This window comes from Pholcus phalangioides, unplaced genomic scaffold, assembly GCF_987345545.1.
Source record: "Pholcus phalangioides strain wild (caught in Gottingen) unplaced genomic scaffold, Ppha-v1.0 ptg000008l_1, whole genome shotgun sequence".
NCBI lineage: Eukaryota > Metazoa > Arthropoda > Arachnida > Araneae > Pholcidae > Pholcus > Pholcus phalangioides.
Genome location: NW_028301601.1, coordinates 42551367 through 42578149, shown reverse-complemented (window position 1 = coordinate 42578149; position 26783 = coordinate 42551367). Strand labels below are relative to the sequence as shown.

At 35.3% G+C, this 26783-nt stretch overlaps 1 protein-coding gene and 1 long non-coding RNA gene across 8 annotated transcripts in view; one reads left to right on the top strand and one right to left on the bottom strand.

The window, feature by feature from the left end:
* The window catches only part of sky (GTPase-activating protein skywalker), a 136521-nt gene that overhangs the window by 13751 nt on the left and 95987 nt on the right, over positions 1 to 26783 (top strand). For 6 of the 7 annotated variants that reach the window (XM_089234678.1, XM_089234676.1, XM_089234675.1 and 3 more), the window contains exons 2-3: positions 93 to 263; positions 5701 to 5836. In XM_089234678.1, the coding sequence (XP_089090804.1) occupies positions 123 to 263; positions 5701 to 5836 (277 nt within the window). In that variant the 5' untranslated portion in view covers positions 93 to 122. The remainder of the gene's footprint in view (positions 1 to 92; positions 264 to 5700; positions 5837 to 26783) is intronic. The other variant, XM_089234677.1, reaches the window with a different exon arrangement.
* LOC149084311 (uncharacterized) overlaps positions 3504 to 26783 on the bottom strand; it is a 53162-nt gene continuing 29882 nt past the window's right edge. Inside the window, exons 2-3 of the long non-coding RNA XR_016192963.1 lie at positions 4188 to 4320; positions 3504 to 3589 (exon numbers count right to left, since the gene is read on the bottom strand). This is a non-coding gene — a long non-coding RNA (uncharacterized LOC149084311). The remainder of the gene's footprint in view (positions 3590 to 4187; positions 4321 to 26783) is intronic.

Below are 26783 nucleotides of genomic sequence, written 5' to 3'. Positions count from 1 at the left end.
AGTTATGCCTTAATTTTTATTTTGAAGTAGATTTTTAGATTATGTCATACTTTTCATAAAATTCACAGTTATTAATTGCTGGTTATTTTCAGGCTGTAATATCAATAGTGAATGATTGCATTATGTCAAACTCAAATGAAGGTCTCTTGTCCTGTTACGTAGATGTCAGTGGGATCGCTGACTCAACTGAGATGCCAAATACAGAACTTGTTCAAGATGCCAGTGAAATACAAACTTTATTGATGAATGCACAGACGAAGCAGGTGAGAAACTTGTGATTACATTGTCGTTGATGTACCAACTAAGAGGAGTAGACTGAATACATTAAAAAGGGCTTTTTTGGGAAAATATGAAGGGAAAAATTTATACAATTTTTATTGAAAAAAAAACTTGAGCATCAAACAACTCTTGTTGTTATTAATTTTCTGTTACCCAAGGTTAGTTTCCTTAGTGATGAAATTCAAAATTTTCTTACTGATCAAAATGAAGGTGGTAATGGGACTTGGAAAGTGTGGCAAGTAATCAGCAATGATGTCTTCGAGAGGATTTTTAGAAAAACATTGGTTAGTTAGATCAGCGGTCTTGTGGCTAGCCACCTGCATAAGCCTTTGTATTTAATTTTACTGCAGGCCTGTGATGCAGTTTATGATTAGTATATCATATTCCTGTTTCTGGCAGTCACCACTCTATAATTTTTACAAATAAAGGGCTACATCAGGCAAAATGCCCAGCCAGGTGGCTGAAAAGATGCCAATAACAAATGTGGATGTCATATATTTCTAAAATAAAGCAACCCAATTAAAAGTGCAATTACAAAAACTAGAAACTATATATACATGATAAAATATCATACAATTATCATAAAATACAGGGTGTTCTGTTGATGGACCAACAAACTCAGAGAGTTGTTAGTAGACATCAAGAGAAACAAAAATGTGATGGTACACGGTGTCGTAAACCAGGTTGAGAGGGTGAAAATCACGAAAAACGCATGCAGGACATCTGTCATCTAATATAAACATATTGAAAAATGTAGTCTCTCTTCATAACTCAAGCCCTGTGTGCCAAGAAGGACACACGTAGCTCTTCTTTGCACTCCTTCAACCAAGTCTACATCCCTCTGTAGGTATGGTCATATGGTTTTTTGACGTCACGCTAGATAGACAAAAGGTACAATAATAACAACTACAAAAAGATTTATTTGATTAATTATTACAAGAGTTATTGGAAGTGGCAGCCGCTTACGTCATTGCACAGTCTACAATGACGTAAAAATGATGATTCCCAGATGCGCTCGAAGATACTAGGTATGCTTTTTATGTGCTTACTACTGCAGTGTGTGATTCTACCCCAGCGCATGTGTTTGCTTACATCAGATATGGTGAGTGAATCCACGAATGCATTCAGCGATCAACTGACATCCACCTTTCGTCTCCTCTGGACTCAAGAGCCTGCATGCATTTTTCACCCTCAATGTGGTTTGTGACAGCATGCTCCAAAAATCTATTTGCCATGAGGACGTACACAAGTGGAAAAACTTGCTCGCATTTCACTACATGAAACAAAATTCAATGTGTTGTTCTGAGGATACAAAACTTTTTTTCACAAAACCTTCCAAGAGTTCTGATACTTTCATGTTTATAGGGCATTAAGAAACCCATCTAGATAAAGAGGGCATTGTTGGGAAGCTAGGAGTATTTTTTTGTCTTAAGTAGGTACCCATCACCCATCATTTAGGGGAGCAGGGGGACCGTTGCCCCCCCCCCCCCAGCTTTTGAAAATACACTGAAAATGGTATGTACACACACATTGAGTACATGTGCTTTGCTCCCCTGGAAAATGTTTGCCCCCCCAGAAAAAGTTGAAATGATGGTCCTGTAAGTACCTATGTGGAAATCACATGGGGTTGTAAAGGGAGGGGGGAAAGCTGGAATATTTTTAGAATTTGATTTGATTTCTGTACTATAGGAAGCTATCTCAGTCAGAATTATCATGCAAAAGTGTAACTTAGAAGCATTCATAATTACCTATCAAGTACCTAGCTGTACACGAATATTTCAACTTTGAAATCTCAATGACCCTCTTAGAGTAAAACAAATATATTAACCATATTTCAACGAATTCAGATTTTTTTATAAAAAACAGGCCTCCCACTACAAAAGACATTCAAATCACTTTTTACGATTTGTCGATGGCTTCAAAATTATGAGGCGAAAACAGATCAACATTGAATTTTTAACCAGGAAAATTTCACATCTTGACATTAAATAAATCAATTTTCAGCTCATTTATAATTTTTTTATTGGGTAAGCCTAGGTATAAATCAAAACAAACATTCACACAGGTTTTTCCATAATTGAAAAATGATGGGTTTTGACTGGGATATGGTGGAAAAAATGACGATGAAAAGTTCTTGGTGACCATCTTTGATCCGCCATTTTGGATGGAAGAGCATATGCGAATTATGAGGACTTTTAAGGATTCATTCCATACCTATCCAGGAGCTAATCCTGAAAATTTCAGCTAATTAGAGCGAAAGAGTATAATAATAAAAAAAGAGAAATGATGTATGATAATTATATTATATTGACTTCATGATAAGCAACTTAATTGTGAACATTATTCAGATATATATAATGTATATATCTGATAACATATCTAATAAATACATTTGAAAACATATCTAATAAATACATTTGAAAACATATCTAATAAATACATTTGAAAACATATCTAATAAATACATTTGAAAACATATCTAATAAATACATTTGAAAACATATCTAATAAATACATTTGAAAACATATCTAATAAATATAATAATGCTGTTGCAAGAGAAAAAAAAAATTTCTTCTATAGATTATTCCTTTAGGCGTGCTGGAAGGATTTTTCAGTCCCTTGAGGCTACAGTGTTTGTAATATGTGTGCATATATATATTTTTTGTGTATTATATGTTTGTATTTGTGTAACACATGTCTGAATTTTTGTAACACGTCTGAATTTGTGTAACACATGTCTTAATTTGTGTATTACATGTTTGTATTTGTGAAATAAAAAATAAATAATAAAAAAATTATGAATTTGTGTCATAAAATCCTAAACTTACTGGGCTATGGTGCCACATCAACTTGCAGTCTTCTTCTCTTCTGTAGAATCTGGCTGCAGCAAAGTATTATCATAATTTTGATACCTGCGGCATCCAAAATCTGTACTACTGCATCTTGGCATCTAAATGACCTCTAAAACAAACATGAAAAATACAGGATTTGAAAAAAGAAAATTATGAGGCGAAAACAGATCAACATTGAATTTTTAACCAGGAAAATTTCACATCTTGACATTAAATAAATCAATTTTCAGCTCATTTATAATTTTTTTATTGGGTAAGCCTAGGTATAAATCAAAACAAACATTCACACAGGTTTTTCCATAATTGAAAAATGATGGGTTTTGACTGGGATATGGTGGAAAAAATGACGATGAAAAGTTCTTGGTGACCATCTTTGATCCGCCATTTTGGATGGAAGAGCATATGCGAATTATGAGGACTTTTAAGGATTCATTCCATACCTATCCAGGAGCTAATCCTGAAAATTTCAGCTAATTAGAGCGAAAGAGTATAATAATAAAAAAAGAGAAATGATGTATGATAATTATATTATATTGACTTCATGATAAGCAACTTAATTGTGAACATTATTCAGATATATATAATGTATATATCTGATAACATATCTAATAAATACATTTGAAAACATATCTAATAAATACATTTGAAAACATATCTAATAAATACATTTGAAAACATATCTAATAAATACATTTGAAAACATATCTAATAAATACATTTGAAAACATATCTAATAAATACATTTGAAAACATATCTAATAAATATAATAATGCTGTTGCAAGAGAAAAAAAAAATTTCTTCTATAGATTATTCCTTTAGGCGTGCTGGAAGGATTTTTCAGTCCCTTGAGGCTACAGTGTTTGTAATATGTGTGCATATATATATTTTTTGTGTATTATATGTTTGTATTTGTGTAACACATGTCTGAATTTTTGTAACACGTCTGAATTTGTGTAACACATGTCTTAATTTGTGTATTACATGTTTGTATTTGTGAAATAAAAAATAAATAATAAAAAAATTATGAATTTGTGTCATAAAATCCTAAACTTACTGGGCTATGGTGCCACATCAACTTGCAGTCTTCTTCTCTTCTGTAGAATCTGGCTGCAGCAAAGTATTATCATAATTTTGATACCTGCGGCATCCAAAATCTGTACTACTGCATCTTGGCATCTAAATGACCTCTAAAACAAACATGAAAAATACAGGATTTGAAAAAAGAAAATTATGAGGCGAAAACAGATCAACATTGAATTTTTAACCAGGAAAATTTCACATCTTGACATTAAATAAATCAATTTTCAGCTCATTTATAATTTTTTTATTGGGTAAGCCTAGGTATAAATCAAAACAAACATTCACACAGGTTTTTCCATAATTGAAAAATGATGGGTTTTGACTGGGATATGGTGGAAAAAATGACGATGAAAAGTTCTTGGTGACCATCTTTGATCCGCCATTTTGGATGGAAGAGCATATGCGAATTATGAGGACTTTTAAGGATTCATTCCATACCTATCCAGGAGCTAATCCTGAAAATTTCAGCTAATTAGAGCGAAAGAGTATAATAATAAAAAAAGAGAAATGATGTATGATAATTATATTATATTGACTTCATGATAAGCAACTTAATTGTGAACATTATTCAGATATATATAATGTATATATCTGATAACATATCTAATAAATACATTTGAAAACATATCTAATAATGTGAGAGAATGACACATTCACACAGATGAATATTTGTCCAATAATGTGAGAGAATGACAAAATTTTAGTTTGGCAAAGTTGCCCCATTTTCACTAAGCTTCCTGGTGCAACATTGCCAAGTATTATTATTGAACCCAAATACATCATAAAATTTAAATGCAAAAGGGTAAAGTGATTCTGAAAAAGGAGTGTATGCTGTATCAAACAAAACAAGTAGTTTTTATTTACCTTTGAACGAATGGGCAGGGAAGACAATTTTGTACACTACCAAAAACTCTCATTCTACAAGTCAAAAACCAAAATACTGATACATTTTCAGCCTCACCTGTTGCCAAGTATAATTAAACAGAGAGTTATTAGCATTTACATCTAAACATCTCTGTTGTTATCGTGTGATGAAAACATTGATGCCTCTATCAGTTGGTTCAGAACTTGGCAGGGCGTAAAGCATCATCTTTTCAAATACAGGCAAAGTTGTCCCTGTCTACAATAACCACAAAGGTGTTTAAATATAAATGCTAATAACTCTGTATTTAATTATACTTGGTATTTTTGTGGGTACCATTTTTCCCAGCAGACACCAGGAATTGCAACTAGTTATTCCTTGTAAGCAAAAGTAGGTGAGATATGCTCAAAAAAAAAAGAAAGACAGGGCCGCAACTGGGGGAAGGGGGAAAATCAGGCAAGTCTGGTGCTTCCCGGGCGCTGGACCAGAGGGGCGCAAATCGCATCCTTCAACATTACAAGGGGTTACCAAAATACATGCTTGCCCTGGCTGACCGGTATCTGGTTGATGCCCTGAAAAAAAATACACAGAAATGTTTGTAATTTCATATTCTTTTTTTTTCTAGGTGAAAGAACTTCTAAGATGTAATCATTGGTCTGTAAATCATCCTGTTCGGAGACATGTGTGGGAAGTTATCTGTAATCAGATATCAACATGTAGACATGAAACAGTTTATAAAGATACCTGCAATGAATTGCTTGGTAAATTATATATCTGATGATTAATATTTTAAATTTTCTTCATGGTTTTCTTGTGTATTAAAACTATTTTAGTATATAGTCAACCCTCTGTATTCATGGATTTCGTATTCATGGTTTCTATATTTGCAGTCTTTTTCCCGTTCTTGGGAAAAACCACTGTTCTGGTGTTTTTTCCTGTATGGGAGCAAAATATGAATTGTGCGTGCTAACGATAGCTCTCCAGTAGTGTATTTATGCAGGGGGAGGGTTGCTAAGCAGGCTATACCCCAGGGCGGCAAGTTTTGGAGTAAAAAAACATGTTTCGTAAACGTGTGGAAGTGCCACGTGTCATTGTAAATGTAATATGCAACAATAATTATATATCGTAAATAATATATAATTATTAACCCATGTTTTTTATTTTTTGTTTTTTTTCCACACAGACTGCCGTTGATGTAAAAAAAAATATTGTTATTATATGATATATGTTATTCACAGCATTTCTCCCAGCTGACCACAAAGAACATTTCAAAAGCTCAATTTCGGCTCTCTTTGAAAGTAAAAACACAACATTCTACAACGCAGGTTGTCTGAATACGAAGGGGAAAAAAAATATCCTCTAATTTTAATGATGCCTGCCATATGAGACAGAATCAGCCACATTTTTATGGATTGTATACAGTATTACAAAACTACATTGGTTATAAATGCAGGATTACCAACAAAACGGGAAAAAACTCCTATTCATTTTAGGGACAGCTATCCCTAAACTTCCTATAAGGACAGCTCTCCTCATGTGACGAGTTCCTAAAAACAGAATAAAAGGAACAAATGTGGAGCTTGGCTCCACACTGGCTCAATTTCGGCCCTCTTTGAAAGTAAAAAGACAACATTCTTCAACGCAGGTTGTCTGAATATGAAGGGGAAAAAAATATTCTCTAGTTTTAACGACGCCTGCCATATGAGAAAGAATCTTCTGCAACAAAGATGCTTTTATTGGCGCTGGTGGGGGCTTTGGTGAGTCTTTGGGCTATGGTTGATCATATTGGGGATAGAAACAGTGTTAAGTGGATATAAACGAATGGATGAATTCGATTACAATACGATTTTTTTAAACTTGTGTGGGAAACGAAATGAGATGAAGCTGGTCAATCCAGGAAAACATCAGTTTGCAGTCACTAATGGGAATATAAAGAAATCAGGGTACAGAATGGTAGGCGGGGTCACACGATTTGGTCCTAAGGACGGCTCTCTTCATGCTACGTTTTCCTGAAAAAAGGTGGCATAAATATGGAGCTTGGCGGAACCCACATTTTTATGAATTGTATACAGTATAAAACTACATTTGGTTATAAATGCAGGATTACAAACGAAACGGAAAAAAGCTACTCTTCATTTTAGGGACAGCTATCCCTAAACTTCCTATAAGGACAGCTCTCCTCATGTGACGAGTTCCTAAAAACAAAAAAAAAAAGGAACAAATGTGGATCTTGGCGGAACCTACATTTTTATGAATTGTATACAGTATTACAAAACTAGATTTGGTTATAAACGTAGGATTACCAACGAAACGGAAAAAAGCTCTTCATTTTACACCAGTGTTTCTCAAAGTGGACAATATCGTCCCCTGGTGGGTGATAGAATGGTCCAGAGGGGCAATGAAAGCTACTGGTTTAACATAGATCCTATGGGTTCACTTGAGTTGGGGGCGATGTGTGGAACAAAAAGTTTGGAAAGCTATGTTTTACATTTTCCTGACAAATACAAAGTAAGTAAATATCAAATATGCTATATCTACTCTATAATATAAAATCACAAACTGGAAAAGGGCCTGTTTCTAATCAACCGAAATGGGTGATGTTTTTGTGTACGGAAGTATTCATTTAACTCTAGCATATATCAGGACCCATTTGACCCATCAGGAACATGTTATGTGCGTGTACCGAGAGGCTCCCACATCCTACAGCAGGGCCCCCTATGCGGGACTTTGGATTGCCAACCTCCAAACCAGCTTTTCAGGGGCCCCCTCTGTGGTTAATTTATAGTGTGAAAAATCAAAAAGTGATGAGAATCGTTCCGGCCCCTGTCAGCCCTGCTTTGGGTCAGCCCTGTAGGGGGGGGGGTCATGCCGAGAGATATGTATATGTATAATATACATATAACACCAGTGCTCCAAACACACATGGTCGGGTACCCGGGAGGGATTGCACTTATACCTTCATGGGGAAGTTAAAAGTTTTCATTTCCAGGGGCCCTTGATAGATCTCATTGTTTTCTTGCTGCTTCAGCGTTGAAAAATTTGCGATAGCGGAAGCCCAAGATATATCCAGTCTGGGGGCTCCATAAAATTTTCGAATTTGGTCACGGGTAGTTGCGTGGGTGGGCCTGGATTTTATTCGTTGGTAAAACGATTACAAATGAAAATTTTTCATGGCACTCGCAGCGGGGGATGACCGACAAGCTTCCAAGTCGGGGGCCCCATATTTTCAAGTTTCATTTTGGGGGGCTCTGGATGAATCTTATTCTTTTCTGTTGTAGAATTTTCAACGGCGGAAGCCCGAGATAAAGGTAGTCTGGGGCCCCACTAAAAGTATGCGAATTGGTGTCCTGAGTAATTGGTTGGGGCCCCCTGGATTTTATTCGTTGGTAAAACGAATACAAATGAAAATTTTGCATGACAGTCGCAGTGGGGGATGAACGACAAGCTTCCAATTCGGGGGTCCCATGTTTACAGGTTTCATTTTGGGAGCCCTGGATGAATCTCATTCTTTTTTGTTGTTTAACATTGTAGAATTTGCAACAGCGGAAGACCGAGATAAATCCAGTCTGAATTCCCCACTAAAAATTTGCGTATTGTGTCCCCGCTACTGGATGTGGGGCCCTGGATTTTATTTGTTTTAATATTTATAAAAATGAAAAATTTTCGTGGCCCCTCGCAGAGGGTGTCCGACAAGCTTCCAGGTCAGGGTCCCATGGAAATGTTGAAAGGTTCTAATTCGGGGGCCCCTGTATGTATCTCATTGATTTTTGTTGTTTAACATTGTAAAATTTACAACACATCGGTGGCCCGAGATATATCCAGTCTGGGGCCCCTCTAAAATTCAGGGAATTTAATTTGGGGACCCCCATGGGGAAATTTTCTGGGGTACTTGATGAATCTCATTTCTTTTTTTTTTGTTGCTTTATCATTGTAAAATTTGCTACTTCAGTAAGGTGGTGCTTTCACACGTCCCTTTCCATAGCATGCTGATGAAGTGGGACGAAATAAACAAGATATGTTGTGAAGAGAGAAGGGGGGGGGGGGTTGGCCCTCCCCAGTATATATATATATATATATATATATATATATATATAGTTACTCATTTCTCATAAGTTCATACATTTTGTATTTTGTGAGAGGTTTCTTTAATGATAATTTATGAACAATCACCACAATTCAGTCTCAAGTAATTTTGAATCCTCCATAATACTTGTATCCAATAAGGCGTAAAATGCATATTTTTTTTACGATGCATTAATAAATTGAAAAAGTTTGAGCCAGTGCTCATTTAAGAAATTAAAGTAAAAAAAATATATATATATTTATTATATTTTAGTTGACTCACATCCTGGTCTTAATACAGGGACAACAATTAAATTGTGTTTTCTTTGCAATCTTTATATTGCCCTGTCTTATTTGCTTTTCATATGAGTAACAAACACGACAGGTGAAGAGTTTACATTTGCAGTTTGAACTGTTTCTGTATATTGGAATAATTGGCACCATGTGCCAAAAGGGAAATTTTACAAGAAAGCTGTTTAAGAGGTTTTTTTTTTTTAAGTGAATATCTCTGTCATTATCAAAAAACACAATTTCCATGAGATTGGCTTACAGCTATGACTCTCCACAAGGGTGGGGTCTGACAGGACTCCCGGACGATTCTCATCATTTTTTGTTTTTTTTTCACTATATAAATTCATCATAAAGGAGCCCGTGAAGTTTGATCTAGGGGCCCTGCTCCAGGATGTGGAGGCCATGCCTACTGCATCACATAATATTCAACTCTCAATTAACTGAGTAGCATTTTTAAAATTGACAAGCATTTTTGAAATGAAAAATAAGCAGCAGATAAATTTTATGTTATAAATGTGCAGCGTATGTGTGCCTTATGTTACGGTAAGTTCATAAACACAATGACATATATTGATTTTTTTTTCCGATATAGCGATGCATACATTCATGTGGTGATTATTCCAAGAAATACGGTACTATATTGAAGTATATGTACCGCAATAAAAAAATATACGTGATGAGATATAGAAAAAAAAAAGACACAAACCACTGGCGAGCCCAGTAGAGAATTTTAATCAGTCCATGAAACAATTTCGAAAAAATATTTCATTATTTCAAAATACACTTTAGGATGTGCAGTTAAAGATAATATGTATAGATATTATGTGATGTATGTGTGTGCATTATTTTTTGTGCAGGATGACGTCACTCTCTGTTACCATACGAAGGTTTTTTAACAACTGGCTGTTGTGAAGATGAATTATTTTTGGAAAGAGAAAATTCAACTGCCTTTGCAGGGAATCGAACCCACATACTTTCACTGCGGGTTAATGTCCTAGACCACTAGACTGCAAAGGCAACAAATCTCTCAATCTTTCCTTGTATCTCGTGTACACTGCACGAGACCATACATAAACACCCGGATCTGAGTCAGGCCAAGCTCACAACTACAGACGCTACTACTTAGATTTGTTGCCTTTGTAGTCTAGTTGTCTAGGCCAGTGGTCAGCAAACCGTGGCTCTTTGGCCCCTTGAGTGTGACTCTGCCACAAAATACCACATGCGGGTGCAGAAAAATTCTAGATTTTTTGCGAAATCTTGTTTAGATATGCATTTTGGCCATTTTGTTCTCGCTCCCTTCTCCTCCCGAGTGAGTCATCTTTTTCTCTATCTTTTGCTGAAAGACAGTATTAAAGGCTGACGCTGCTGTCACGTGACACTTCCACAACCAATCAGGTGGGTCAAAACTGGGGAAAAGTCGAAAACAAGGCGTATTCCTAAGGTACTCAGGGGGTAGATAGACGCAAAAGACGAGTCTCCTCTCGGAACATGGGGGAGACATGTAATGTTTTCCATACTAAGGAACGTCAACCTCTACCCAGCCATATCGTAGAAGATGATGCTCCTGGGCCACCACTTCTCATGACGGCTCTCCCGAGCCTCCTCTCTTCATCCACATCCAACATCAGTCATCCCTGCTGAAGCAATCCACCAGGGAAGACCATCCGAAGACGACGTTCCTGGGGCCTCTGCCCCACAAGATGGCCAGTCTTGGGCTTTCATCGACGATGTCCTCAGTCTAACATCTCGTCGGACGAGCTTACAGTGAACTCGTGTTTCGTGCATTTCCCAGAGAAGGGAGCCAGATATCCGTAAGCCAACAACCTTTTTATTAATTAACAACTCTCATGTCCCGCTAAATATTTAGACCCCCCCCCCCCCAAATCGATTCCTGCCTATTCAAAGGGTTGTATTTTGAGTTCGATTGTCGTGTCTTAAATCTAATTATTTGTATTTGTTTCATTAAAAATATGATTTAAATTGCAATTCTTGTTTTGATGACTTATTGCGTCAAACATTTGTTGAGATTTATTTTTGATATTACTAAATTGTGTGATCTACTCAAAGCATAAAATTACCTGTATTTTTCCAACCAGCTGCAAATCCTACAGGTATTTTTTTCATAAATTTAAGAATTGTCATTATTTTGTGTTGGTGGCTTTATTATTATAAAATGAAACATTCTTTAGGTGCCCTGTTTGACACGACTACAGGGAAGAATCAAAGAAAAATGGAAGACAAAAACCGTGAATTTAAAGTTGAATGGACAGAGACTTTCGCGTTTATTCAAAACTTAAATGGCCTTCCGACCTGTCTTATTTGTCAGGAAAAATTGGCTCATAGCAAGAAATCAAATTTGGAGAGACATTTTACAACTAAACAATTGTCATTTAGTGCTAAATATCCTGTCAGTGATGCAAGGAAGAAAGCAGTTGAACTTCAAAAGAGTCAAGAAAAATACATTTTATATTTGATTTGATATTTAATTACTGGATGCAATCTTCCAACAATGGAAAAAGAGAGGAAAACAATATACAGACGGCGAATACATAAATTGTTTTATAAATGCATCTGAAGAGCTATTTCGATATTTTAAGAACAAAGCAGATATTCTCAAAAAAATTAAAGAGTTACCATTGTCTGCTTAAATAGTGAAATATGGAAGAGTCAGAATGTCTTCAAATGTAACCAACCAGCAAGTCGAAGATCTTAAATTGGTTTCAGCTTTATCAATAGCAGTTGACGAGTCTTGTGACATAAATGATACAGCGCAAGTTTCACTTTTTGTACGATTTATTTCATCTACAGGTCCTAAAGAAGAACTTTTAGGATTATATTGCCACTCAAAGGTCACACACGTGTGATTGAGTGCATTGAAAAACATCATCTTGCACTCTATAAAATTGTCTCAATTTCAATAGACGGGACGAAAAGTTTGACCGGCGTAAGAAACGGGTTTGTTGCTATTTTGAAAGAAAAAATTAATCACAAGATACTTACTTACCATTGCATCATTCATCAAGAAGCGCTTTATGGAATTGGTGATTAAGATTATCAACTCCATTACAGCTAAAGCTCTTAATCATCGCCAGTTTAAAGAATTTTTAGTTGAAATGGGGAGTGAGTACGCAGATCTTCTGTGGCATAAAACAAGGTACGTTGGTTAGTATAGTATAGTATAGAACCGAGCACGCCCAGGCTCTGTCGCTTTTGCGATATAAGCTCATTGATCGTGAGATCGTGGGCGTGCCGGAAAAAAACTCATTTGGTACGTTGGTTACCAAGAGGAAACGTTTTGCTTCCTTATTAAATTAAAGCACTTCTCCTTGAGAAGGGTGTTCCTTATCCAGAACTAACGAACGATCAGTGGATCTAAAATTTCATGGTAGACATTACGTCTCATGTAAATCAGCTTAATCGTAAACTACAGGAGAAAGGAAACACAATGTTTTCGATGTTAGAAGTTATTTAATTCGAAAACAAATTATCTCTTTTTGCTCAAGATTTTGAAAGAGAAACTTTGATTCACTTTCCAAGCTTGTTGAAACATCACCAAGAAAATTATTCTGATATCGACATTTGCTATTTCAAAACAACACTTTTAAATATGAGGGAAGCTTTCCTCGACAGGTTTCAGCAATTCCGAAATAGCAAAGCAACGTTAGTCTTTGTTAAAAACCTTTTAATGCTACAGAATTAAATTTTTCTCCCTTTAATATTGACATTGGCAACTTTGAAATGCAATTTCTAGATTTAAAAAATAAAGACTTGTGGAGCACAAAATTTGAACGTCTTTGTGCTGATATAGAAATATTGGAGAAAAACAAATGTGAACTTGGTTCACAGCACAAATGGTCTGCTTTGAAAACCAGGAGAATCGAGATATGTTGATATATCCTGACTCATATAATCAGCTGGAAAACTAGTATTTGCTGTTCTTTCCTTATTCGGATCTACATATTTATGTGAACAATAATTTTCAAGTATGAATCTTATCAAGAGTAAATTGAGAAGTCGTCTTATTGATGAGAACCTGGAATCGTACCTAAAATTAAAAACAACATAAACATGACTTACCCAAACTTTACCAGGAGATGCAAGGCCATTGTTCACATTAGTGTTTGTCAGTCATTGTTATGATTTAATTTTATGGATACCTTACAATTTAATTTTATCAATAAATAAAATGTTATTAAGTATGATATCAAGTTTTATTGAATGTACCAATACAGTCGAATTCCATTTTAATGAATACTGTTATAGTGAAAATCTCGTTTTAACTAACACTTTTTAATCCCCCAAATAAGTTCACATGGGAACAATGCTAAGTAACCTGCAATTCCTTTATATCAAAATTTTGTTTTAACGAAGTGATTCCTCCGGTCTCTTGGCATTTGTTATAATGGGATTCGACTGTAGTTTTACAAAGATTTAAAACTTTAAGTAAAGCTTATTAAGTTAATTTTAGGAAGTGTTGTGGAGTGAAAGAAGATGTAGTGTCGAGGATTGAGAAAGGTATGTTGAGATAGTTTGGACATATAAAGAGGATGAACGAAAAGATAGACGAAACAAGTATACAAGACGAGTGTGGACAGGTGAGTTGGAAGGGGGTCGACCTCAGTGAACGTGCTTCAATCAGATCGGGGACGTTTTTAGCAAAGGCCAGCTTAGGAGTACCCTAATTAAGTTAATAACAATGTACCTACCTGTATAGTTTAAGTTTAAAAGTCGCTAGGTGGCGCAGGAAGTAGGACAACGTTTTCTTTCACGTCTCCCGTTTTGTTCTTATTTTATTGATTTAAATTGATTTATTTTATTAATTTAGGCTGTTTTATTTTGTAATTTAACGAGTAAATTGTAAGGAATGGAAAACTGTGGCATATGCAAGTCTAACATCGCAAATACGAAGGATTTGGTAAAATGCGCGGGAAACTGTGGCCGAGGTTTTCATTTTGTATGCACTGGCATTACCGGCACTCCAAAGCAAGCGGCTTCACGGAAAAGTACATGGATGTGTGATTTCTGCAGGTCTTTTGAAAGTGTGATATTTTCGAGATTGGAATCAATGTTTGCAGCTTTCAAGATGGAGATTTTGAAGGAGATCAAAGACAACTCGCAAAATCTGGAAGAAATAAAGGAGTCAATTGAGATCTACCGGGGTCAAATACACGAACTGCAAGTGTCAACTGATGAAATACGTTCAAAACAAGAATCCCTTTCTCGGAATCAGGCATCGCTGGAAGTTCAAGTAAGTGACTTGATGTGCCAACTAAATGACCTGTCACAGTATTGCCGGAATCGGAATGTAGAGATTTCTGGAATTCCACGCACGAAAGATGAAAATGTGAAGACTATCGTATCCAGGATCGGACAGAAAGCTGGACTTGAGGTATCGGAGATGGACATTGATGTCGCGCACCGGATCAGAAACTATGGTGACCAACAACCTGACAAAATCGTTGCACAATTTCATTCACGGGACATCCGGGATGCCTACATTACCGTATCACGAAAAATGCATTTGACGGCGAAAAACATCCATGGCGTCTTCTCGGAGCAACAGCGAGTGTTCATCAACGAGCACCTCACGCAGCAGAATAAACTACTTCTCAAGGAGGCCAAGGAAGTTGCGAAACAGAAGGGTTATACTTTCGTGTGGGTCAAAGATGGTAAGATTCTAATGAGAAAGCAATCAGGTGATCGATCATTTCGCTTAGTGAATTCAGATATATTGAAAAATGTGTAACTCAGGTATGTGATTGATTTTGCTTGTTTTTTTGAAATGGATCAGAATTTGACATTTTCTACAGTTGATGATTTCAACATATTTTGTTATGACAATATAAATAATCTTACCATGGCCCATTTAAATATACGTAGTTTACGTGCAAATTTTGACATCTTTGTAGTATATTTAGATCAGCTGGATATAAAACCCTCAATAATAATACTCAGTGAAATCTGGATCTCTGAATGCGAAACTTCATTTTACAAGATACGTGGGTACAGAAGTTTATTTAAATGTGGAAACATAAATTGCTCTGGTGGTATAATTTTTAATAAGTTGCATTTAAATGAGATGACGTGTTGATTCGCTGTTGGTTGATTGCACTTACGGGAAATACAAATTTATTTTATTAAGCATTTATAGGTATCACATGTATTCTATTGACACATTCATAAACGAAATTAATTATTTGCTTGATTATGAACGAGATAAAGATATGTATTTGATTGGTGACTTAAACATTGATATTTTAAGATCTGAAGACTTAAATATTTTTTCTTATGTGAATTTGATGCCAAGATCTGGATTTGAATCGTTAATTAATTCTCCAACTAGAGAAACTGATGAAACGTCAACTTGCATAGATCATATTTTTTGTAGATCCAGAAATTTAAATTAAAAAAAAGCTGTACTTCTCGATTTGTGCATAACTGATCATAAAATGGCTTTATTTTATTTAGAAACAGATCATGACAGCAATGACTCAAATTGTGAAACAAGGTGCTTTACCTATCTTGATAAAAATCAATTGATTGATCTTGTAAAAATGGTTACGTGGGATACTGTTTACAGTTGTGAATCTGCAAACTCGGCAATGAATACTTTCTTGGATTTAATTAAGAATTGTGTTGATGCTTCTACTAGAGTAAAGTATAATAAAAGAATAAGAAAACCCTGGATTACGAAAAAAATTTATGAAAAAATTAAAATTAAACATAGATTATTGAAAGAAATGAAAAAGAAACCGTTTGATATTGAGCTGTGATATAATTTCAAGATATTTAGAAATATGTTAAACAATGAGATAAAACAAATTAAGAATGACTGTTATACTGCAGCATTTATTCAAGCAAACAGTGATTCAAAATCTCAATGGAATTTAATTAACAAATTAATTGGCGAGGATAAATATAGCAGCATTGACACGGATTTTACTGAAACAACTGGTGAAATACTGAATCCAATTGATATTGCTGAATGTTTTAATGACTTTTTTTCTAATTTTTGTAACAATGATCTTCCTAATAATTGTAATTCATTAAATTGTTCAAATTTAAATTTTTTTGAGAAATCCTTTTTTATATACCCTACGGATAGTCATGAAGTATTGAGTATAATAAATTCTTTGCACTCCAAAAAATCGTCAGGATTTGACAAAATTAATTCCTTAACATTGAAGCGCATTGCACCATATGTAAATGATGTCTTATTGTTTATTTTTAATTTAAGTTTTATCACTGGCGAATTTCCAGAGTGCCTGAAACTTGCAATCGTTTCTCCAATACACAAGAAAGGGGACAAAAAGAATGTTAATAATTACAGACCGATTTCTTTACTATCTGTCTTCTCAAAGGTCATAGAAAAAATAATTAAATCCAGAATAATTAAATTTCTTGACAGCATTAATTTTTTTAGTGAGAACCAATTTGGATTCAGAAGGGCAAAAAGTACAGAGGACGCTCTTGTTAATTTTCTCTCAAATGTGTATATAGCAGATAACAATAATTGTAAAGTTGTGTCATTATTTTTAGATATCAGCAAAGCTTTTGATACCGTGAATCATAGTATTCTTCTAACCAAACTAGAATATGCAGGAATTCGGTGTTTGCCACTTAAATTTTTCAAAACATATCTTACTATCAGAGTTCAAAGTGTGAAAGTAAATTCCGTTTTAAGTTCTAAAAGACAAATTACATCGGGTGTACCTCAAGGATCAGTACTTGGACCTATTTTATTCTTAATATATATAAATGACCTGTATAACTTTAATTTGAAAGGAAAAATCACTACTTTTGCTGATGATTTAGCTCTTTGTTACTCTGAAAGCTCTTCAATCAACTTGAGGAATAACATGCAAAATGATCTTAACTCAATAAATATCTGGTTTAGAAATAATAATTTGAAATTAAATATAGATAAAACTAAATATATGTTATTTGGTTCTGGTACTTTCGATGATTTTGGTGTCCTAAAATATCATAGTATGACAGATGGCTGTATCTCAGATTGTATGTGCACAGTTGTAAATAGAGTAGACACCTTTAAGTATTTAAGGATTTTTTTAGATTCAAAACTATCATGGAAAATACATATTAATTATTTGAGTGTAGAATAAAATCGGAACATATATATATTGGGAAATTTTATTTTATCAGGAATAAATGTTCCCAATCCATTTTAAAACTTCATTATTTTGCGTTAGTAGAATCTACATTGAGTTACGGCATTACATGTTGGGGTGGGACATACTTCAGCAATCTTTCTTCACTTTTTGTCACACAGAAGTCCTTCATCCGTATCATTCTGAGTAAAAATAGACTCATGCAAACATTTTCACTTTTCAATCAATTAAAGCTACTCCCTCTACAACACTTGTACGTTTATAAAAGTTTTAAAATGTTTTATAAAAGAAGTGGCCATCTCAATCTGAAATTACATAAGTCAGGAATGCAATTTAGACGTCATACTATACAGGTACCAAGGCCAAATAAAACTCGTTTCCAAAAATTTTTCCTTTATTTAGCTCCCAAAATATTTAATTTACTTCCTCAGTTAATAAAAGAACAATCTTCATGTACATCTTTTTTTGTCAATTTAAAGTCTTGGTTGTTAACTCAAGAAGATTTACATTATCTGTTTGATATTGTTATGTAATCTTCTTTTATCTTGCATACGCTGCTAAATGCCAAATTTTTTTGTTTATCAATTCCATTCCTGTTGCCACTTATTTCTTGGTGTTATATATATGTGTGCTTTTTTCTTTCTTTTTTTTTCTCATTATTTATGCCGATAGATATGTATTGGATATTGATTTGTGGGCTCACAAGCTTGCTTAGCCCCTAAATGTTTTGTAACTGTGTGTAAAAATCTTAAATAAAGGAAATTTGAAATTTGAAAAAAAAAAAAAAAAAATTTATATCTCAAAAGAAATTTCAATCATTGCTGTTGATATTTGCATAGCTGCCAAATCTCCCGAATTTTAGCTTCATTTCTCGACCTCCCGAAAAGTTCTTAAATCTCCCAAATTTTTACAAAAATTACAAAAAATCCCTAATTATCCCTAAAAATTCCCTACATTTAAAAATAATCCCTGAGCAATTTCTCGTGGGGCAAAAAGTCTTTTGCCTCTGTTTTTCCCCCTTTCGAAATTACGTCACACGTTGTAAATGGGGGAATAGTGGGAAATTCCCTTTTTAAGGAAGTTTTACAAACCCTCTGATGGTAACGATTGCCTTATCATGCAGGGATAATAATCTTGGATAATAATTGAAAATTATAGTGATGTACATGTGGTCAAAACTTCCTCTTTTGTTGAAGTTATGTACGTGCGATAACAAAACATGAATACTGATAAGCAAAAAAATATTTAATCAATTTTAAAGATACTTTTCTATGTGATGAATTTTCCTTTCATCAAACGTTCCAGAAAAGGGCAGACTTTTTCCTTTTTGTTCAAGTTGTGTTAAGGATATAAACATCGGTCATGGTGGAAAGACTGATATAATCACGCATGTGAAATCAAAAAAACATCGAGCAAGTGTCACAAAAAGTCAGTGTTTTTCAAAAATTGATGCTTTTTTCCTTCATCTTCCGATGATTTTGGGGTCATTTGCGCAGAATGTTTGTTCACATCATTTCTGATTGAACAGAATATATTTTTTTAGATCACCATTAAAAAGTTTTGGCCTCCAATTTCACTTGTTTTTTGCGTAGGGATTTTATTCCGAAGGGTTTAACTTCCATGTGTGGAAAAACCCTATTTTATTTGGAAAAATCCCTTTTGTATTTATTAGGGAGTGGTTTTAGTATAAAATACGCGCGCCTGTGCGAAAATCTCCCTAATTCTCCTTTTCAGAAGTTGGCAGCTATGTATTTGGCTCTGTTCACTAATGAGTTTGCTGACCACTGGTCTAGGGCATTCACCCAGAAAGTGAAAGGATGTGGGTTCGATTCCCTGCAAAGGAAGTTGAATTTTCTCTTTTCAAAAAAAATTCACCTTCGCAACGGCCAGTTGTTAAAAAACCTTCGTATTATTGATTTTGTTGCTAGGCTATAACCAAGTACACAGAAATTATGCACCATACATTGTGGAATTAAATTTATCAGTGTTTTTCATCAATGTGTAGATGCCTACTGGCTGGAGGTTGAGCACCCTACCCATTATATGGCAATCATTATGGATCGGAATAGAATATAAATACAGGACAGAAAAGTAAAATTTAAGCGCAACTATATACAGTACCACTTTTGTTTGTTTATGAATTTATTAGTAATGGCATGAGAGGGGTGGAAGGGGGGAGTTAAAAAAGTTAGACTGGAATGGGGGGGGGGGCAAAATTTGTATAGCTCACAGGCGGCAACTACACAAATATGGCCCTGTAGCTCTCTGTACTTTTTTAGAGTTTCAGGAAATATTTCTGAAAGACAAAGAAAAGTGAAAACTTTGCAAGAACATTATATCATATTGACTATGTACAGCAAAATGAAGTTGTGATTTCGCATTCGCATCATTAAGGTATCAGGGAATCTACCACTCAGATATCAGGATGTGTCTTATAACACATCATATTATCCAGCCTTTGATGACAGGACACCGCTTCCCATCTCGGAGAGATGTGGAAGCGTTACTGAAGGATAAAAAGTTTTACTATTTGCAACAAAACATTTTCGCCTCAGACAAAGGCAACAAAAATAAATAAATAAAATATATAAACTAAATAAATAAATAAAATAAAAACCATCATCAATCTGAAATCAATAACAGATAATAGAAATCTAAACAACAAACGCCAATGGGCAATCAAAATTATTAACAGGTTACAAGTTGATGGCAATCTTTTCCATGAAGAATCTAGCAATTGCCAATTAATTGAACCATTGATGATAATCTTAGGATATATAATTTTGAATTGCAGTGAATCAGCTAATCACAGTCATTATGTTGTTATATTGTCCAGCTTTGCATATCAGTGTGTAATGTAGCCATAGCCCCCCAGCATAAGGGTCCAAAATTTTCATATGTTTCAATGAATGCATAAGGTGTTAGGGTCCAAAATCTGCATTATATGTTTAAATGGATGCATTGTTATTTACCTTTTTTATTCTCTCTCTTGTCTGCAATTGGCGGTGGTGGTTGCAATATTGGCAATCGCCACCGATCCAAGGCCGCCTTAAAGGCATCATGGGCCCCCAGGCCAAGTGATTTTTCTCAGGCCTTACATGCCTGGCCAATTTTCGAAAATTTCAACCGGTTCTTGATTTTGTGAGACCCTTCTTCTCTTGAAGCCCCCCAGGTCGTTACGGGTGGACCCATGTGTTAAGACAGCACTGCACCGATCGTATCGTTGTCATACTGAAATAATAATATTGTTCAAATGTTGTAATTCTGTGAAAATATGTAAATGACTTGTGAATGACGTCTCTGATCATCATGTATATGCTACAGTAGAAGCCCAAAACCTAGGTTTTACCAAGGCGAGTTGGTAAAAGCCCGAAATATGCTTCTAAAAATGTTTTCATTTTGAACTTTTACCAAGTCGAAGTCTGTTTTTAATAAATAAATCAACCATTATAAATTTATTAGTTCCTGACTGTCATTAATTAATATTTATAATAATAATTATTAAATAATTATAATTGTCAAATAATTATAAATATTAAATACTAACGTAATTATTAACTATTGAATTAATAAGCCACCTAGAACTCGATACTTCCCTGATGTTAATGAAATAATGACCAATTATCATTAATTAATTAATTTAATTAAACTTAATTATTTAATTTGAATAAAATGCTTAATGATTAATGCTTAATTTGATTAAATGGTTAATTAAAATGTTTTTACAATGAACCAATTAGCCATTGATGGTCATGATGATTATTGATAGTCGGAGTAGATTATATGCTATAGTAATAGGTAAATGATGATTGCTTAATCTGAGCATCAGGAGTAAATAATTTTAACAATTGTTTGATTAGTGTCAGCAACTAATAAGTTTATGGCAGTTGATTAATTAATTTGTTTATTATTATATTATAATTATTAATTAATAAGAAACTAATAAGAGTTCAGGAACTAATGAGTTCATGATAGCGGATTTATTCATTAAAAACGGGCTTTGATTTGGTAAATATATGCAATGAAAACGTTTACAAGAGTATTTCAGGCTTTCACCAACTTCGGGCTTTTACCGTAACATAAATATTAGGGTGGGTCAAAAAGTATAGGAAATTTTTTTTTCGAAATTGCTTTTGGCGTTGGGTGGGAAAGTTGTGTCTTGGGTGTATTAGTTTGCGTAACTTTTTTTTATTGAAATCCATTCATATCTTCCGGTGCCCCAAGCACCCCAAAAATAATTAAAAATTGACATTTTGATGAAAATTTATAAATAAAGAATTTTTCAAAATTACTTATGGCGGGGGGGGGGGGAAGTTGTGCCTCGGATATATATACACTGCTGGCCACCCAAATTGCAACACCAAGAAAGACAAGAGATATCGCAACAATATTTATTTTGTAGATAACATGTTGACCAAGCATCAAATGATTAAATTTATAGACTTCTGTGAAGTGTGGTTCCTGCCAAAATCAGTAGCCAGAGTAGCCGCCATTGTTGGAGATCACCGCTGCCACACGCCTCGGCATTGATTCAAAGAGACTTTGGATGTGTTCTTGGGGTACAGCAGACCAAGCAGCTTCCACACGTTGCCAAAGTTGATCTGGTGTGGCAGCTGGGGATGTAATCTGGGTCAATCGTTGAGCAACCATGGACCACATGTTTTCTATCGGCGAAAGATCCGGAGAGCGAGCTGGCCAAGGAAGCAATTCAATCTGGCGATTGACGAAGAACCTTTGGACAATGCGTGCCACGTGTGGTCGCGCATTATCCTGTTGAAATATGGCTGTGGGCAAGCCCTGAAGGTAAGGAAGGACAACTGGCTCCAACACTTCGGAGATGTAGCGCTGGCTTTTTAAAGTACCGGCAATGCGTACTAGAGGAGTGAGAGAGTGATATCCAATACCGCCCCATACCATAATACCCGGTGCAGGACCAGTGTGGCGGTGCATAACGCAGCTGTTCAGCATCCTCTCTCCACGGTGTCTCCAGACTTGAATCCGACTATCGTGGTGTTGCAGACAGAAGCGTGACTCGTCAGTAAAGACAATTTCATTCCATTGTGCCGTCGACATCCTTCTTTCATCGCACCATTGGCGGCTGAGACTTCTGTGGTTCTGCGTCAAGGGTAGACGAAGCAATGGACATCTTGCGGACAGACCACTCTGCTGTAAACGGCGTCGAATGGTACGCGCAGACACTGGATGATGCGGTACAGACTGAATGTGCTGTGCTATGGTTCGTGATGTGGCTGAACGATCCGTCACTGCCATACGCACAATACGCCTGTCATCACGTGAAGTGGTGCACTGAGGTGGATGTGATCGAACACGTCGGCCCATCGTACCCTCCTGCATCCAACGATCACATATCCGCATTACAGTTGTTTGGTTTCGTCCAACGCGACTACCGATTTCCCTGAAAGATAATCCACAATCTTGGTAGGCCACTATCCTTCCTCTGTCGAACTCGGATACTTAATCAAAAGATGATCGCTGTTTTCTACGAAGCATAATTGATCGGTTTTTTGAAAAAACCACAAGAAAAACACAATTGCCGTACTTCAAATCGTCGAAATCTCCAAGCCTTAAATAGCGCTTTGAAGTGGCGCCACAGGCGCGCGTGATGTGCGTCTGCGCTGAAATTCTAATCATTTGCATATCTCACCTCCGCTAATGCATGTTGTAAATTTCATATTATTTGCATGCTTCCTTCAGGGTGTTGCATTTACGGTGGCCAGCAGTGTATGTTGCATAATTTGTATTGAAATGCATTCATATCTTCTGGTGGCCCAAGCACCTCAAAAATAGTTTAAAATGCACTTTTTTTATGAAAATGTATTAAAAATTGTAAGTTAATGAAAAATGTTTATTAATTTTGCAGAGTATTCAAGTATTAAAGTATAAACTTATAAATAATAATAATTTTATAATAATACATGAAGTATAAATTTAAAAATCAAAGCAATAAATCATAAAACTTATGAAAATTGAACTTGCATACTGGCTTTTTTAATTTCATTAATTTGAATATTTAAATATTTCTGAATGTCGCAATGTTTTTTAGTATTAAAATGTTTGATATGGCTTCTTGATTTTATCCTATTCAATATGAAGCCATGTCTCTTCTCCACACACACTTTCTGACGCTTCAGACACTAGGCGAATGCATCTTTCAACTGCTTGGGTATGGCATAAATATTTTCACCATTCCTTCTAACTTTTACTATAATAAATAATTTCATACATTGAATAATAAACAATAAACGATTTTTTCTCTAAAAAATAAAATCCCAACTCCAAGAAAGAGTTGGGAGGCATGTTTGCACATCTGAAAGATGACGCCTATTCAAATTTTTCACTAGACGAGTAAGAGTGGCGCTAGTAGCACCAATATGATCATGCAACTCATGTTTGCTGTAAATACGTGACATAAACTTCGTGAGAGCGTTATTTATTGTCCAGATTGAATGTTGTGAGCTACGTTTGAGTCAAGAATGCCTTTAAGGAGACGAAGAAGGCAGTATCATCAGCTTACCGAGTTTGAACGAGGCCATGTAATAGGGCTACGAGAAGCTGGATTTTCTTTCCGCGGTATTGCGAAAGACTTGCCAGGGATGTATCCACTCTGCATAATTGTTGGTAGCAGTGCTCCGTGAATCTCGAGCCTTGTTGTGGCTAACTTTTATATGAAAAGATTTGAGGCCCAAGCTTTGGCGACAGCACATTACCAGCCGTTAATCTGGTTTCGGTATGTGGACGACACATTTGTTATATGGAGTCATGGAGAGGAAAAACTCCCCCCCCCCCCAGTTCATCTGAACAGTATATACATCATAACATCAAATTCACAATGGAGAAAGAAGAAGAGGGGACCCTTCCGTTTCTAGATGTTCTGGTCACAAGAAAATGTAACAGACTGGGCCATACGGTTCACCTTAAAAAGACGCACACGGACAGATACCTGCACCAGGAGTCTAATCACCATCCTGCCCAGAAGCAAGGTATGATCAAAGGTCTGGTGGAAAGGGCAAGAAAAATCTGTGAGCCAGAACATTTTGATAAAGAAAAATTACACCAGATTAGGACCTTCCAGGCCAATGCATACTCTACAGGGGATGTAATGAGGGCTATACTTCCAAAAAACACCTCATGGAAAGTAGAAGAAACAGCGACAGGAAAAGCATTTCTGTCTTGCATTGCTCGAATTATGGACAGAATTAGATGACATCTAATCCCGTGCAATTGTGGAGAAGTGTACATAGGCACTACAAAAAGATTGTGCTCGATTAATCTGGTCGATATCTAATGAAATTGTAGACTGGGTCAGGTTGACAAGTCAGCTGTAGGAGAGCATGCTTTGACCAAGGGTCACAAAATTCTTTTCACAAACATCCAAGTGCTATTCAACAACATGAGATATTTTCCACACATTTTTAGAGAAGCAATCGAAATTTAAAAGCACAAGAACTGCTTCAACAGAAAGGAAGAGGATGAAAATCAACAGTGCTGGGTTTCCCATTTTAAAAATGACGAGATTGAAACCCAAGCATCATCCGGAGCCCTTAGTAACAACTTCGGCCAATGGGGAAAACAGACTGGCTCAGCAGACCAATCCCGATGAGGCAGTGCGACTCAAGCGGGGAGAAGGCGCAAGTAGTTGCCTTTTGCCGCCGTTACCTAATTCTTGAAAATGTTTGTCACTCGTGTGGATGAAACGTTGAAAGACAAAAACTGTATTTCACGTCGGCCAAAAAACCTGAAAACTTTTAAACTTAATTCTAATTTACACGATTGCTATGAAAGCCTTTTTTGTTTCACACAATAGAACGTTGAAGCTGACTATCTGACTTTTCTTAAAATACTTCTGGGAATACTGTGGCAAATTTTTATATTTCTATGTTAATTATCAAATTGAATAATCATAGAAATACCTGGAACTGCCAACAGGGGACATTTTGACCCCATGAGAAAAATGATTTATTTTAATGTAAATATCTGTAAATGATTCATGAAACGAGTATTGGGGACCACCACACATTCACAAACAAGGCCTTCGTTAGGTATCACTGTATATACAGAATCAATTTTTTTAAACACTTGTTACAATTTTACATCTAATTCAGAAAATGTCAACCAATATTTATTCCCAAGTATTAATGCATCATAAAATTTACGACTTATTTTTCCACTCTAGATGCTCTTTGCCCCTTTCAGTAGCTCAATACGTTTCTTGTCTATAAGTGCATCCTGTTCCACAGAAAGTGATACACACAACACAAAATATTATCAGTAAATTTTTAATTTATGAAAAAAATTTCAATTTTAATACAACTTTTTAAAATTAGTTTGTAGTTACATTTACACAGATATTCAGCCAAATGGCTAGCCATTATTTGGTCAAACCGAATATTCAGCAAATGTACTTAATAGCAGCCAAATATTCGTCTCATCTCTAAAAAATACCAACGTACCTAAATGTCATTTTCAGAATGTTAACAATGTAACCCAAATATAAATTAATTTTGTTGTAATTTCAAGTAAGGAAATTACCATTTTATATTTGATCAGAAGAGTATTCAACCAAACATCAAAAAGGAGGTAAATAACAAATCAACAAAACTAGCCCCCACCCATCAAAAAAATCAAATGAAATTTCTGATACTTTCAAACATTTTTCAGTGTTGCTAAATATTTAAATGTATGTAATGCTGCACCAGGTTATGTTAAGACAATTAGCACTTATGGAAAATGAATAATCAGAGAACAACAACACTAGAGATGGGCAAAGCCGTCTTAACGCATGGGCCCACCCGGGCACCTCAGAAAAATGAGTAGTTGAATTTTTTAAGAATTTTCCAAAGAGACCTCTCAAAAAAATCACTTGGCCCAGGGGCCCATGATGTTTTTAAGATGGCCCTGGAGGTGGGATGAATATTTCGCTGCTATTCAGTATTTGGCCAAATATCTGTGTAAATTTAAGCACAAAAAACTTATTTTAAAAACTGTATTAATTGGAATTTTTCACATAAATTAACAACTTACTGATTATATTTTATTGTGTGGCACACAAGGCATTAGACCACAAGGGGCAGCATTTTTATGACTGATTTATTATGACAGTATTTTCACTCTAGCAAATTTTTACATTAAAATAATTTTGAAGGGAAAGCACAAGTAGATAAATATATAAGAGCGGGTTAATATAATACTTTTCGGTGTTGAAATG